The sequence below is a fragment of the Vanessa atalanta genome, chromosome 18 (assembly GCF_905147765.1).
Source record: "Vanessa atalanta chromosome 18, ilVanAtal1.2, whole genome shotgun sequence".
Lineage (NCBI taxonomy): Eukaryota > Metazoa > Arthropoda > Insecta > Lepidoptera > Nymphalidae > Vanessa > Vanessa atalanta.
In genome coordinates this window covers 5,388,665-5,402,518 of record NC_061888.1, presented here as the reverse complement: position 1 = coordinate 5,402,518, position 13,854 = coordinate 5,388,665, and the positions used below count along the sequence as shown (strand labels likewise).

The window sequence follows — 13,854 nt, the reverse complement described above, 5'->3', positions numbered from 1 at the left end:
GGGATTGAAATGGCAGTAAATATAACTAACGATATATTAGACAAATAGGAATGATAATAAATATATCGATAAAATGTTGTTATACATCACGCTAAGGACTACGGAGCGTTAAACCGCCAAAAATAAGTTTAATAATAGATAGTGCAACAGTTAACTAACTGTTTATAAATGTTGATATTTGTTGGACGCTTTGTGCTTGATAGTAAATTCTTTCAAAACATTTTTATAACATTTAGAGGGCTAATGTTTAAAATCTAAAATAAATACATAAAAATTTTATTTCATAAATAATTTATTTTTTTATAAAACAATGTATTATATAATGTACAGAAGAACTATTATTGCCATGGTAACTTTTTAATTATTTTTATATTTATATCTTACATAAAATGGCTTAAAGTTATAATTTATACATTAACCTAACTTAACCTATATAATACTGTTCAATGACTTTATATGTCCACCATCGACACCAACTATTGACATCACTGTTCCCTTCCAGATATTATCGAAATAATTGCAATATGGTCTTATTTTACACAAACATTGTTCATATAATAGGGTACTTTCGGTAGTGAAAATAAATTATGAAATTTGATAAAAATTAAAATGCATTTAGAAATATACTTAAATATTCCGATTTTGAATCATAAAAGCACATTAGTTTTAGTATATTATAATTAAAATGCGTCATTTTTAATCTGTATATCACGTGATCTTAAACACGAGCCGCCATGGTGAGACGTCATATAGGCAAAAACTGTCAGTTCAGTGTAAACATCTAGGTAAAACATATCCATCAACTTTCACAGTAAATTATGTTACCATCAAATTTATATATACGAAAAAGGCAAAGTATTATTAGATTTAATTAGGGGGTTTTACTTATATTGATAGGATCCTCACATAAATACAAAGACGTTTAGTTGATAAGGATCTCGTTTTTCGTGTTCCAACCAAACATTCCTCATTCCAATATCATTGATAAATAACTGGAGTTTTCATGCTAGTAATTGTACAAATAATTGCTAAGATAACGATTGTAATTCATTATTATCCCAATAAACACCACATATATACAACTGTTAACGTTGAATGAGTGCCGGTCCTACATACACGACTGTTGTTTTTATCAATATGACGTCACTAAAATCACTGACAGCAATTTTTCGGTTTAAAATTTAATTTAATTTTATGGCAAGAAAGGTGTTTATTTTGTCGAAATCTTTTTTTTGTGGTTTTTTATTAGGAAAATCAACATTTCGAAGTACTTTTTCAAACTTACTAGAATACCCTATTTCAAATGAAATAATTTTCAAGTGTCAATTTCGATTTTATCATACGTCACTTCTACATCTAATAGGACTCAAATTAGTAATATATATACTATATTCAAATGATAGGAGTAAAGATAACAAACTTTAGTTTACATATTTTGAATATGATTTGCTATATGCACTGCAAAAGTTCTTGATTAATATATTATTATTTTAAATACAACACTATTTCACTTAAAAACTTTAAACCACTTTAATTTCACTTCCAGTTTCAAAAACTTCACCCAAATTTAAAAAATCATTGAATATATATGTATATATTCAATACCACAAATATATCTATCTCAATAATAGCATGTCAATTTGAGGTCAAAGTAGTTTCTATATTGTTACTCCTGTCATTATCTATATATCTTTGTTATAAATCTTTGTCAACTCGCTTGACACTTTATTTTGTACTCAAGTAGCAACAATTTCTCTTATCCAATCCATGTATCTGATGACCCTCGTGTACACTCCAGGTATACCTTCAGTACCACATTTGGTGGCACCAACACTAGTAATTCCAAATAGGTACCAATTGCTTTGGTAATTTTCCATAACTTCTCTAACTAGTGGTCCACCTGAATCACCTTTACAGCTGTCTATTCCCTGTCTACCACCAGCACATATCAAATTTGAAAATGATGTTTCTGGGAAGCTTTTTAATATTCCCTTACATGTATTTGAGGGTACAGCTTCCAACTTCACTTTACGTTTAATAGGCGATGTGGATCCTGTAATTGAAATGAAAATTATGATATTTATAGTTAGAATCTCTAATAATTTTTATTAGCACCATATTCTTTAATTATGTTATTGGCAATAGTCAATTTTCGGAATGTTTTTGAGTTTCTCTTTTGTATTTCCAGGACGTATATATAATCATTCGTAATTTGAAAAGTGTACAAATAATGTCTCAGAAGCTTAAGTTTAACTACTATAAATCATAAAAAAAATATATCATAAGACTTTAATTAATTACCGAATTCTGTCAGACCCCAGCCTGCTACCCAGTAAGAGCTTTCATGCACATAGTCTTGCATCATGATATATTCGGTAGTAGGTAAACATACTGGCTGAATAAAATCTGTTAAGAAAAGAAAATAGATTAGATTAAGAATATAGACTTCATTTATACATACGATAGATATTACAAAATATTTACTTGTAAATTTGACTGGTTTCTCTAATTGTATCAAAGCTATGTCATCATGCGTTACATTATTTATGTTGAAGTTTGGATGAGAGATGATTTTACTTATTTTGATATCAACCGGTGGAGAATCGTTACAATAATCATCGTTACAATCTTTATCCGTTTGTTCGTCCCATTCACCTAAACGTACGCTTACCCTGAAATTATAAGAATAATTAATAAATAATTTAAATTGTGCTTAATGACGTATTTGATTGAAAAAAATGTTATAAACTTACGGAATCAACGGTTTGCCACTTTGGACGCAATGAGCAGCAGTTACAAGATAACGATCCGTAATAAGCGATGCTAAACAAGCGAAAATTAATTTGTTTTCTATAACTGAAAATGAAATGTACAATTAAGTAGGTTATTAATTGGATCGGTATTCTTTCTAAAATTTAATCGCAAGTTCGTAAAATGTAAACTAAGAAATAAAAAAAATGCTAGATATAATTACAGAGTACTGTTAAGTACAAAAATTGTCTGTTTTTGTCAGGTCATAATAATCTATAGTAATTATTCAACTTACCACTTGAGTAACTGATGCGGGCTAACCAAGGAAACTCATCAAGATCAGTGATAGTTCCACCAACGATTCTATCAGTCGCTTTCACTTGACCACAAACTTTTCGATCTGGAAATGGATCTGAATATGTTTCTGGAATCTTCGTTGTCAATTCGTCCAATTTCGTTTCAGGCTTATTAGGTCTACTTGTCGCAGTTTCATCGGTTTTATTATTGAATGTTATAGTATTTCCTGATGCAGGACAGCAAACCTGAAATTGATTTATAATATTATTTATTTTCATTGTTTATGACTCTTTTATTATTAAAATATGTGTAACATGTATTTTATAAACAGAGAATTATTAATTTTACCTTGGGTTGTTTGTCACTGAATCCACATAATAAGATCCTTAAGGTTTTGATATCTTTGATCTGTACCAAAGCCATAGCTGAATTGCAGTTTTGTAATAAAACACATGTTCCGTTATAGATTTTTGTTTCGCAAGGTTCACCAACTTCAATATTTTCTGAAAGAGTTTTTATTTCTATTAAATTGGTAGTTTAATTAATTTTATTTATGGGTAATTTATTGTTTGTTTTAAGTTCAAACTATATCTGGTTGGAATATAAATATGACATATTATTGAAAAGGTACAAATTGAATTTTAGATAGATTCTATAATATGTATGTTACACTTGTAACATTCTAAGTTAGTAAATTAAAATGGATGCAGGCAATTGGATCTGTCAAAAATGTAGATTTCATTTTCTTGTGTAATGAAAGTAAGAGTCTGTGGCAAGTTTAAAGCCTCGCAAAAAAAAAGTAGGGTAAAGTAATTGATATAAGTGAAGTCAAAATGACAGCTGGAAAATGTATTTGAAAAGTAAGAGTTTTTGTAATTTACCTAAACAATTAAATTTTGCACTAAAAGGTTTTATAAATATGCTTGAACATTATTGTAGTAAAGGTAAATCTCTATTATATTGCTTGAAATATACATAAACATGAAAGAACTGAGACATTTTTTCGTTTTATTATACAATGCCTTATGGGTTGCCTCTGGGCTATGAATAGGGGTTCCACAAGGGGCAATTTTAGCATATTTTCTTTATTAATATATATATACCTTTTCACAGTGATAAGTATAATATATTTGTGGTAATCTATTGATTGATGATGATATTTTATTATTTTTAAAGTTGAGAAAAAAAATTGACAGTGACAAAACTAATTCTTTGCAAGAATTACCTCTGATACTAGGTTTATAATACATAATAGGTTTTAAACACTCATAAAACAAAATGTACAGTACAATTTCTTTGGTAATTTTTAAAATATGTTTTACAAAAATATATATGTGTGAGTGGAGCGACCAAGAGTTTTTACCTGATGACATTTTCTTTTTTATGCTATAACTTTCAAAGTTTACCAAAAATTCTTTGTTGCTTTTTAATTATTTAATTGAAAAATGATTACTGTTGAACTTCTGTTCAAGATATTTTATTTATTTGTGTGGTAATAAGGTAATATGATTAAAAAAAACTGATATTCATATTAAAGAATGAAATAATTGATAGATGATTGAAGGTCAATTTAATTAAAAAAATATAAAAATGAATAAAATGTTCTAAATATTGGTAATTTTTATTTATTATAGGTTTCAAAAAATGGATAAGCCAGTGATGTACTAGTATCATGGCTGATAAGCATAGTTGCATACTATGTAGTAGTATTGTAGTTTTGAAAAATAAGGTTCATCATCCAAAATATTCGGGTGAAATTATAAAAATAAGCAGAGGAGTAACCACTTTAGAGCTGCTTCGAACTAAATTTGTTTATGTCCATGCAAGTTGTCGTCAAAAATATATTGAAATATATAAACTTCATGGCCACCTCCGAAAAAAAAAAATTCGAAGTAGCACTGATGTATTAAACGTCGATTGGGAAAATAAAATGTGTCTTTTATGGGCCATTAGCTGATATAGCAAAGGAAGTAAAATTGAAGAAATATCGTTGAAGACTAATATAATGATAAATATTTGATGCTGATCAATGATGTTCCATTTTTAATTTTTTTTTTTCACCCACTGTAACGAAAGACCGAGGTTTGTTTGTTTTTAATACTCTAGGCACTCCACTATAGTCAATTTGAAGTTTTTCTGAATAAGATGGCAAAATAAAAGCTTAATATAGGGTTGATAGAATCGGTTTTGAATTTTGTTTGAACTTTAATAATTAAAATGTTGTATGAATTTATTTTTTCAATTACCTTTTATTTGACCTAACTGTCACCTAAGCTTATTTAGAAATAGCATGATCTTACATGATCTTGCACGATCATACATTCTACTAGATTATGCATTTGCAGTATTGTATACAATACAAAATTTCATTATTTTGTCAACTATTTACAAAAACTCAACACCTAAGGAAGTATATAAGTTTTATATATACATATAAGTTACATACATTTTAATATTAATTTTTTATATGTATAATTTCATTTATCCCATTAAATTAAACAATATTTCATGACTTTACTAATTAAATAACCCAATTCGATAAATGCAATATTAAATCTCTATGGAATATTATTGTATGAAATGATTAATTGATAAAATTATTATGTGATATTCAGTTTTGCGTTTATTATAAGTAAATTCGCATTGAATTGTAATTGCAAGAGTTGGATATTGTAAAATTCTTCATTGTCTTTATATAATATAATCATCTAAACAACATTGACTCGGGTTTACGTAAGTTTTATATGGAGTTTGTAGTGATTAGGTCGTTTTAATATATAATATGTGTTTATATCTTCAGATAAAGATTTAACCTGCATCTCTCTCTGAGTAATAACTCGGAGAGAGATGCAGGCAGAGATGCATGATTAGGGCTATTGCCCTCAACGGTTTATAGTATGAGAGTGAGAAAATATCTTATATCCTTTTATTTGTGAATTGTGCAGTTTAGTTAGCTACTCTTTGATAGTGACTGCCATGACAGATAATATTAAAATTAGTTAAATCATCCCTTTGAAAGATCTGTTTTTTTTTTGTTTTCAACTTAAATATAATATGTAAAATGTCATAATAAAAAATAAATATCATATTAAAATTTGGTAGTGTTTTGATTATCATTCAACTTATGTCACAAAACTTTATTTTACGAATTTTTAAGCTTAACTTTACCATGACACATATTTCGACAACTATTAATTTTTATGCAAATGTCCTTGTCCCCATATACTATAATTTAATTATATTAGAAGTACCTAAAATATAAGCAAATAATTATTAGTTGTAAATACATTAAAAATATATTTAATTTAAGTAATCTATAATAACAAAAAAGATAGTCAAATTGCTTAGTTTTGCAGCTATAGTACATTTGAATGGTTGTGTTCCAATCCTGTAATTGTTCAGCAGAGGTTTGGTTTTAAGGGAAATATTCAATACTGGACTTTAATTAAAATCTAAATGTATCATCACTAAACTTTAGCCTTTCAACATTTTAAATAAGAATTGGCCTCTAGAGACAAGTATTAATCCCAGTTGATATGTAATATAACCTTTATAAATATTGTTTATTGACAATTTCCTGTCCACTATTACTTTGAAGTATATTAATATAACTTCCTAATTCGAATGTATCAAATAATATACTCAACATGTATTTCATTACACACACATACATATCTATTTGTATACAATATTGTTAAATATTTAGTTTATGAATATTAAACCCGTTTATTGAATTACCAATTTGCAAATTAAAAATATTTAAAAATATAATTATTATAATATAAATAAAGAGCAAGATTACGTATATATTTACTGGTTTATGTAGACGTTATAATGCACTAACAATGTGAGAACAGGAAAACCTGATCTATGAGAATAAAGTAACATTGAAATATTATTAAATAAATTTAGACTTACGGCAGAATCCTGTGATTAGTAAGACTAGAAAATACGAAGAGGTCAATATAATTTTGTCCATTGTGTAGTATGATTTCATATTTTTTTGTGTTCACGAAATATTTTGTTATGTTGTAGCTTTTTCCACATAACACCACTGTACTCAGTTCGTTTTACTCATACACTGCACTGCGTATTCAATGACGACCTGATTGTGACTGGTCAATGAATCTGTCAAAAGCTAATATTATATATAAAGCCTCCAGTACACGTTCGGCTGACGTAAAGCCAATATATAAATATACATATATATATATATATATGAACACAATAAAGAACATACATTATTTCGGTGTGTGTCGCATTTTGCGTTAGGCGTTAAATAAGGATTGTTGGATGGATTATTGCAGTTGTCAACAATATACGTATTGACTCACATCACGTTATATTATTATTTAAATATACAACAAGGGCTACTAAAAGTACGATTCCGAATTATATACATTTCAACACGGATGAAATTTCTGCTACGTTTAATCGATTGAATTTAAATAAAGACAAGGTAAATATAAATAAGGCAATTGGAGGTAAGTTTTTATGTTTCTCTAGTGATCAGAGGGGCGTATTTTAAGAATTGTCCCTTAAATTTAGATGATTTATTAAGAGTAGGTAGTTAGCTAATAATGAGTTTTAAAGTAACCTGGATTATGTTCTTCAAGTTTCTTTAGAAAAGTCAAATTAAAAAGTAACAAAAATGGAAGGCGAATGATTCTTGTAGTTGTCTGTCACACCGGGAACGTGTACTCTTAGCCACATGGCAAATACGCCTGTGAGCAATCATATTATAACGGTTTAACTTCCCGTACCAATCAAACCGGAAGAAAGTCCTTTTCACTATATATTATGTAATAAATAACTTAATTCTTGTATGATTTGTAGGTATAGAAGCTAAGTTATAACACTCCACCCAGGATTTGAAGATCAAGTCCCGGGACTTGTCGTGACAATAATAAATTAGAAGACGAGAAATTAATAAATTATTGGCTTTTTCTGCCAAACAATTCTCACCAGCAGCCGAAGTCTAATACTTTTGTCAGCCTATCTCCAAGTTTTTGGAGTGTACCGTGCGAATTCAGTTACAAAACTTTGTTCTGGTTAGAATTTTTTTTTATATCATACTCATCATGCTGGGTACATTTCCATGGATTTTTATGTCAGTTTACTTTAATGAACATTTAGATAACATGAGCACGTGATATAGACATATGTATTAACGACAAACGGCCGATAAACATAAATCAAACGGGTAATACCGAATTCCAAGACATTCAATTTCATTGGTGCAATATCGGCCGGACGCACTAGTCTAACGTGTACTGGATGCTTTAAGTAGGTTTTTAAGATATCGATAGTCCACTACTCAGTGGCCACTGGCCAGTTCGATATTTAAAAGCGTCTGCGCATAGTTAACGCTACGTCTTCGGGCCTAAAGATATAGATTTTTTCGTTTGTTTTGTGGATGGATTTCTGATGCGTCATTTTTTACGTCATACGTAACATACGTGTGACGTAAAAAAAGTTGATGTCGTCATGGCTTTGGTGAATGGGAAATTTATATTATTTCTTCACGATCGTAAGAGTTCATCACTTATTTATGATTGGTGATTAAATTTATTAAAAGTTGGGTACGTTGTTGACTCGTTGACATTTCTCGATTGTTCGTTACAGATGAATGTAAAAATAAAGAAAAAATGTCACAAGTCGATTCAGCACAATATCTCGCCTCGCACTGATTTACTAGGCGATTTGCGAACATGCGTATAAAAATCGTTAAAAATATTTTAAAAGACGTTCTGCAAAAATATTCTGGCGGTTTATATTTCTGTAAGAGAAAAAGGTAATAACTAAGTACGAAAACGGAGCGTTCTCAGATTATTTATTTCTTTTACATTTAATTACTTAGAAAAAATATTGAACCGAAGGTGCCATATAATATGAAGTAGAATTATATACATTTATTTTAAGTTTTTTCGATGACCGTTATAAAAGGTACGGTAAATTGGTATTAAATATAACTAAAATGATCGATCGGAATATAATCGGGGTTTTATCATAACTCAAATAAATAAGTTAAATTGGTCCTCAGGTCTCACTGACCATCATACGCGACCCGTTATTCATGTTAGCACAAGAAAACAAATCAATGATATGATGCTCATAACGTTTGTCAGATTACACAAACATCATAGAGGAGGAGGACCAACTTATTTTTCTATTTATTTATTTTATGGTATAGGTTGGTGGCCGAGCATATGGGCCACCTAATGGTAAGTGGCCACCACTGCCCATAGACAATGACGTTGTAAGAAATATTAACCATTCCTTACATCGCCAATGCGCCACCAACATAAGAAACTAAGATGTTATGTCCGTTGTGCCTGTAGTTAAACTGGCTTACTAACCTTTCAAACAAAAACACAACAATATTGAGTATTGTTGTTTGGCGGTAGAATATCTGATGAGTGGGTGGTACCCAGACGGGCTTGCACAAAGCCCTACCACCAAGTATAAACCAAGAGATGATGACACAAAATATTAGGTCATTTGTACCAGTATGGCGGTTCTTCAGGGGTCTAATTACGTTATGGCAAAAAGGAAAATGATGGCCATAGCGCTCGCACCGGCGGCCCAAACGCGTGGGCGTTAATCGAACGCGTCGGATAAAAAACGAGTTTTGAACGATTTGTTCAACAAAAATGCTTGTATTTTCAGATAGTCGAAAAAAAAGAAGTAGGCGGTAGCGTAATGCCATACTTCTCGGGCGTGACTTACAGCCCGCCATACCGACGCGAATACATTAATTTAAATAAAAACATTCAACCATTTGTACCAGGCTAATTTTTGCATAGCTAATCATCTTCGAGTAGCCATTCACGAAAATCACCTAGCCATACTTTTCCGATAGTTCCCACTGGCCGCCATACAAAGGAGTAATTTTTTTTTTCGTCAAACGATCATAAATATTCCATTGTTTCAACCATCATCTCGTTTCTCGTTTCTCAAATTTTATAATTCAGATATTGTTTTTCAAATTTTCAAATGTTTTACTAATATAATCTTTACTAATATAATTTTTTTTATGATATTGGTAGGCGGACGAGCAAATGCCACCTGTTGGTAAGTGGTTAACCATTGGTATGGTATTGGTATTGGTATGGTAACCATTCCTTATATCACCAATGCGCAACCAACCTTGGGAACTAATATGTTACGTTCCTTGTGCCTGTAGTTACGCTGTTCTGCCATTTCGGATGCGCCGGCTGTTCTCTATGGAGATAAGTCAGCTGTTCAGGACATATTCCTATAACTCCTGAACAGTTGACAGTACTCCTGTACAAAAAGTTGTAAACAAAGATAATTGAATTGCACTCACATAATCTGATCGGACGGTAAATAGATATAAAAGTATATTATTTGGTAAATACTATAAATATGAATTTAATTTGGATTTGTTTCTATATTTGGTTTAAAAATATTAAAAAAGGAAATAAATTTAATCGAATTTATTTATCGGTGTAAAATATCGGTTCTATGCGGATTTAATCACATTAGAAGTGGAACAGAAACGTTATTACTGGTGTAACATTACTTTCGGAATCGATTGGAATAAATGCCGGCTTGAAAAATTTTATGCAATCATGCTTGACGTTTTGCTCAATGATAGGTATAAAACATTTTATTCTTATGATCATAATGAGTCTGTTTAAATTCTGAGTGACATAGTGCAATTAATTATACGAATGTTTAAATCAGCAAACGTCCAAAACCGTTTCTTGTGTATCGGCGAAGACTCATCGCTATACATTCGTACCACGCTCTTCATGGTGTATTTTGAGAGAGCCAGACAACGGTATAATCCGCTGATAGCAGAGGGCTTTCATTTAACTCTCTCTGAGGGAACCTTCATGAGAATTCCGAACGACAAAGGCGACAGGATTACTGCCGTAAATGCTCCCTTTGTCGGGAAAACTCTCCACACGAGACATACTCATCTCTTCACCGGTATATATATATATATATATATATATATATATCGATTTACAAGTATAAATAAATCAATCAAAGTTACACTTCAATGTTTTATTTTACCAAAATTATACAGTAAGTAAATAAATTAGTTATTAGTTTAAAAGTGGCACCGGTAACCGAGAAGCTATCTGGAAACCGGCTGTCTTGGTATGGGCATGTTATGCGGAGGAATGAGGACCATGTTGTGAGAAAGGTTTTGAGTATGGATGTGGATGGATATAGAGGTAGGGGACGACCCAAGAAACGATGGATGGATTGTGTGAAAGACGATATGGTTAGAAAGAATGTTACTTGTGAGATGACGTCTGACAGAGAAGTATGGAAGAAGAAGACATGCTGCGCCGACCCCAAGTAAAATTGGGATAAGGGCAGGAGGATGATTATACAGTAAGTAAATACAAATACTTATTTGTTTTAATTTTATTGTTAAATATAATGTTGTATTGTGTTATGGTTTTCTATGAAATAAGTACATTCGAATCGAAATTACGTATTAAATCCAATAATAGTATCATATAAGAAAAAACCTAATAAACGTTATCTAGAAATAAAAATTATATCGTGATAAATAAAACCATTTCAGTAATTTTTCCATATTCAATTGTGATGATGACGTTCTCTTGACCGATTTCGGCCAAGGTCGTCTTCGAGGTAGACTAGCAAATTACGTAGGACATATTTATTATTATTGCATAAGTGTGTGTGCAACTACATTTGCACTCTCGTATACCGATGGGGCGCAAAATTGGACACGATTGGAATGAGTTTAGGGGCAAGACTATCGCCTATGCATTCCGAGGCATGGGAGTTTAACTATTTCCAGAAAAATCTAAAGCTAGTCTAGTCTAGCTTGCGCCCGACCCTGAGTATGAACAAAAGATCTCGCATTCAGCCACTACACAAAAATCTTTTCTCAGCCTTTCATTGTATAAAAGCACTTATAACAACTATTATACAAATACAACTTTTAAATTGTATGTTATTGTATCTACCCTTTGTATCGGGCACAGGGAACTATTTTCCCACTCTCCCAAGCTAGCTAAATTTCATATAATAAAATCTACTGAGTTTCTTTCGCCAGTTCTTCTCAGTTCAGTGGTGTTTTTTTTCTGAACCAGTGTTTTTTTTTACATACAGTAGGGAATATTTTGTGTTATAGTACGACGCAACTTCGATGTAGCATCGGCAAAAATCGTAAAACTGATCACATCCGAATTAAGTACGCCTTCAAAATCTACAATGTTTTGATTTCTTTGATGTGAAAATGTTCTTTACGCAAACTTATTAACTTGCAATATCATATAAACAAATATATTCGTCAAATTGACGCGTAGATTTACATATACTTCATAGCAAAATAAATGGTCACATAATTAAATCTTTAGTAATGAAATTTATTTGTTTTTAACTGACTTAAAAAGTGGGGTTATTTAGATTTGGTTTGAAGGATAGAAGACTAAGTAAATACGATACGGCTTTTACAATAAAACACCTGATATTATAAAAACAGTTTATTCTTATGGTGGACGTCTCCTTTATTAGTTCTTTAACTAACGTGACCTTTTATTTGGGCCTACAAATATTCTCGATTGGGTTAAAATCTGGATGATAAGGAGGTGACCGTAAAACAGAATGATCATGTTACGCCATTATTTGATTATATGAATATTTAAGACGATCTGCTTTGTGGCGTGTAATTATTTTATAACATTCTGGTTTCAGTAGATTGAATGCAAAGGGTATATTTTTAGCGGTATTTATGACTACGACTGTTTAAGCTTTTTAAGACTGTTTAAGATTCAGGATGAGATGTTGTTTTAACTATTTTTCGTAATTTTTTTATATCTCATTTCGTGATAATAAACGCCAGTTCTTTGGGAAGATATATAAACTAAGAGAACGCCATATACAAACCATGTACCTGTAAGGTACCTTCACTCCTAAATCTTTGTAACTGTCTATGTCTTCTTTAGAAGAAAGAGATATTATTTTACTTTTTTTATTTTATTTAAACCCAGTTCATGTAATATTCTCCGCAGTTTATTACCAAAAAATGTTTAATATTGTTGGTAAATATTTTGTCACAGGCTACCTTTTTTCGGTGAGATGAAAACCATACATTAATCTGTCTAATCTATATTTTTGTCTCGTCTCATAAATTGATAAATGATGGAAAATTATTTCACGACTTTGCCTATTATACGGTCTACCCAGTTTCAAAGATTCATATTTAAAAATATGCCCAAAAATAAATAATATTTCCTTTATCATTAAATTGTCACGCAGTGTACGGAATGATTCACACACGTTGCTGGCTCGGGTTGAACTGAAGCGAGAATCTATAGCGTTCAATAGCGTCGAATGGCGCGATAGGGAGCTTTTTTTATTGGTTGTTTAAATCGGCAATAATCGGTTTTATTGAATTTCCCGATGCTACATCTAAATTGTGTCTTACTATACGCGTGTACAAAAACAGATCGTACCAATACATTTCTTTTTTCGTGACAATTATTTAAAAGTAAGCGAGCGTTCACACCTAACATAAAGTCAACCGCCGACTGTCAGTGAGCGTAACGCAGCTTACTGCATACGTATTAATATTAAATATTTCATTCAAACCAAACCGATAATATGCTTTAAAGTTGTGCCTAGTCATCGACACTCGGCGGCTAATGTAATACTACGCCACTACGCGCCGCAGACGTCAATTGACTACTTAGCAGAACTTTTTGTAAATAAACAGCTTTCGCAAAATGTGAACGCAAAATGCAGTATCTACGTTCACACTAGGGCTGAAACAGCCTTTTTACAGTCTGACGG

General features: G+C 31.0%; 1 protein-coding gene across 1 annotated transcript; it reads right to left on the bottom strand.

The window, feature by feature from the left end:
* Window positions 1-298: 298 nt before the first annotated feature.
* LOC125070736 (CLIP domain-containing serine protease 14D-like) lies at window positions 299-7,160 on the bottom strand. The gene is made up of 7 exons (XM_047680680.1): window positions 6,967-7,160; window positions 3,397-3,551; window positions 3,047-3,293; window positions 2,754-2,856; window positions 2,485-2,672; window positions 2,302-2,406; window positions 299-2,053 (listed from the first exon to the last, which is right to left on the bottom strand). The coding sequence occupies exons 1-7, from the start codon at window positions 7,043-7,045 to the stop codon at window positions 1,737-1,739; spliced, it is 1,194 nt and encodes a 397-aa protein (XP_047536636.1). The 5' UTR covers window positions 7,046-7,160; the 3' UTR covers window positions 299-1,736.
* Window positions 7,161-13,854: the final 6,694 nt, after the last annotated feature.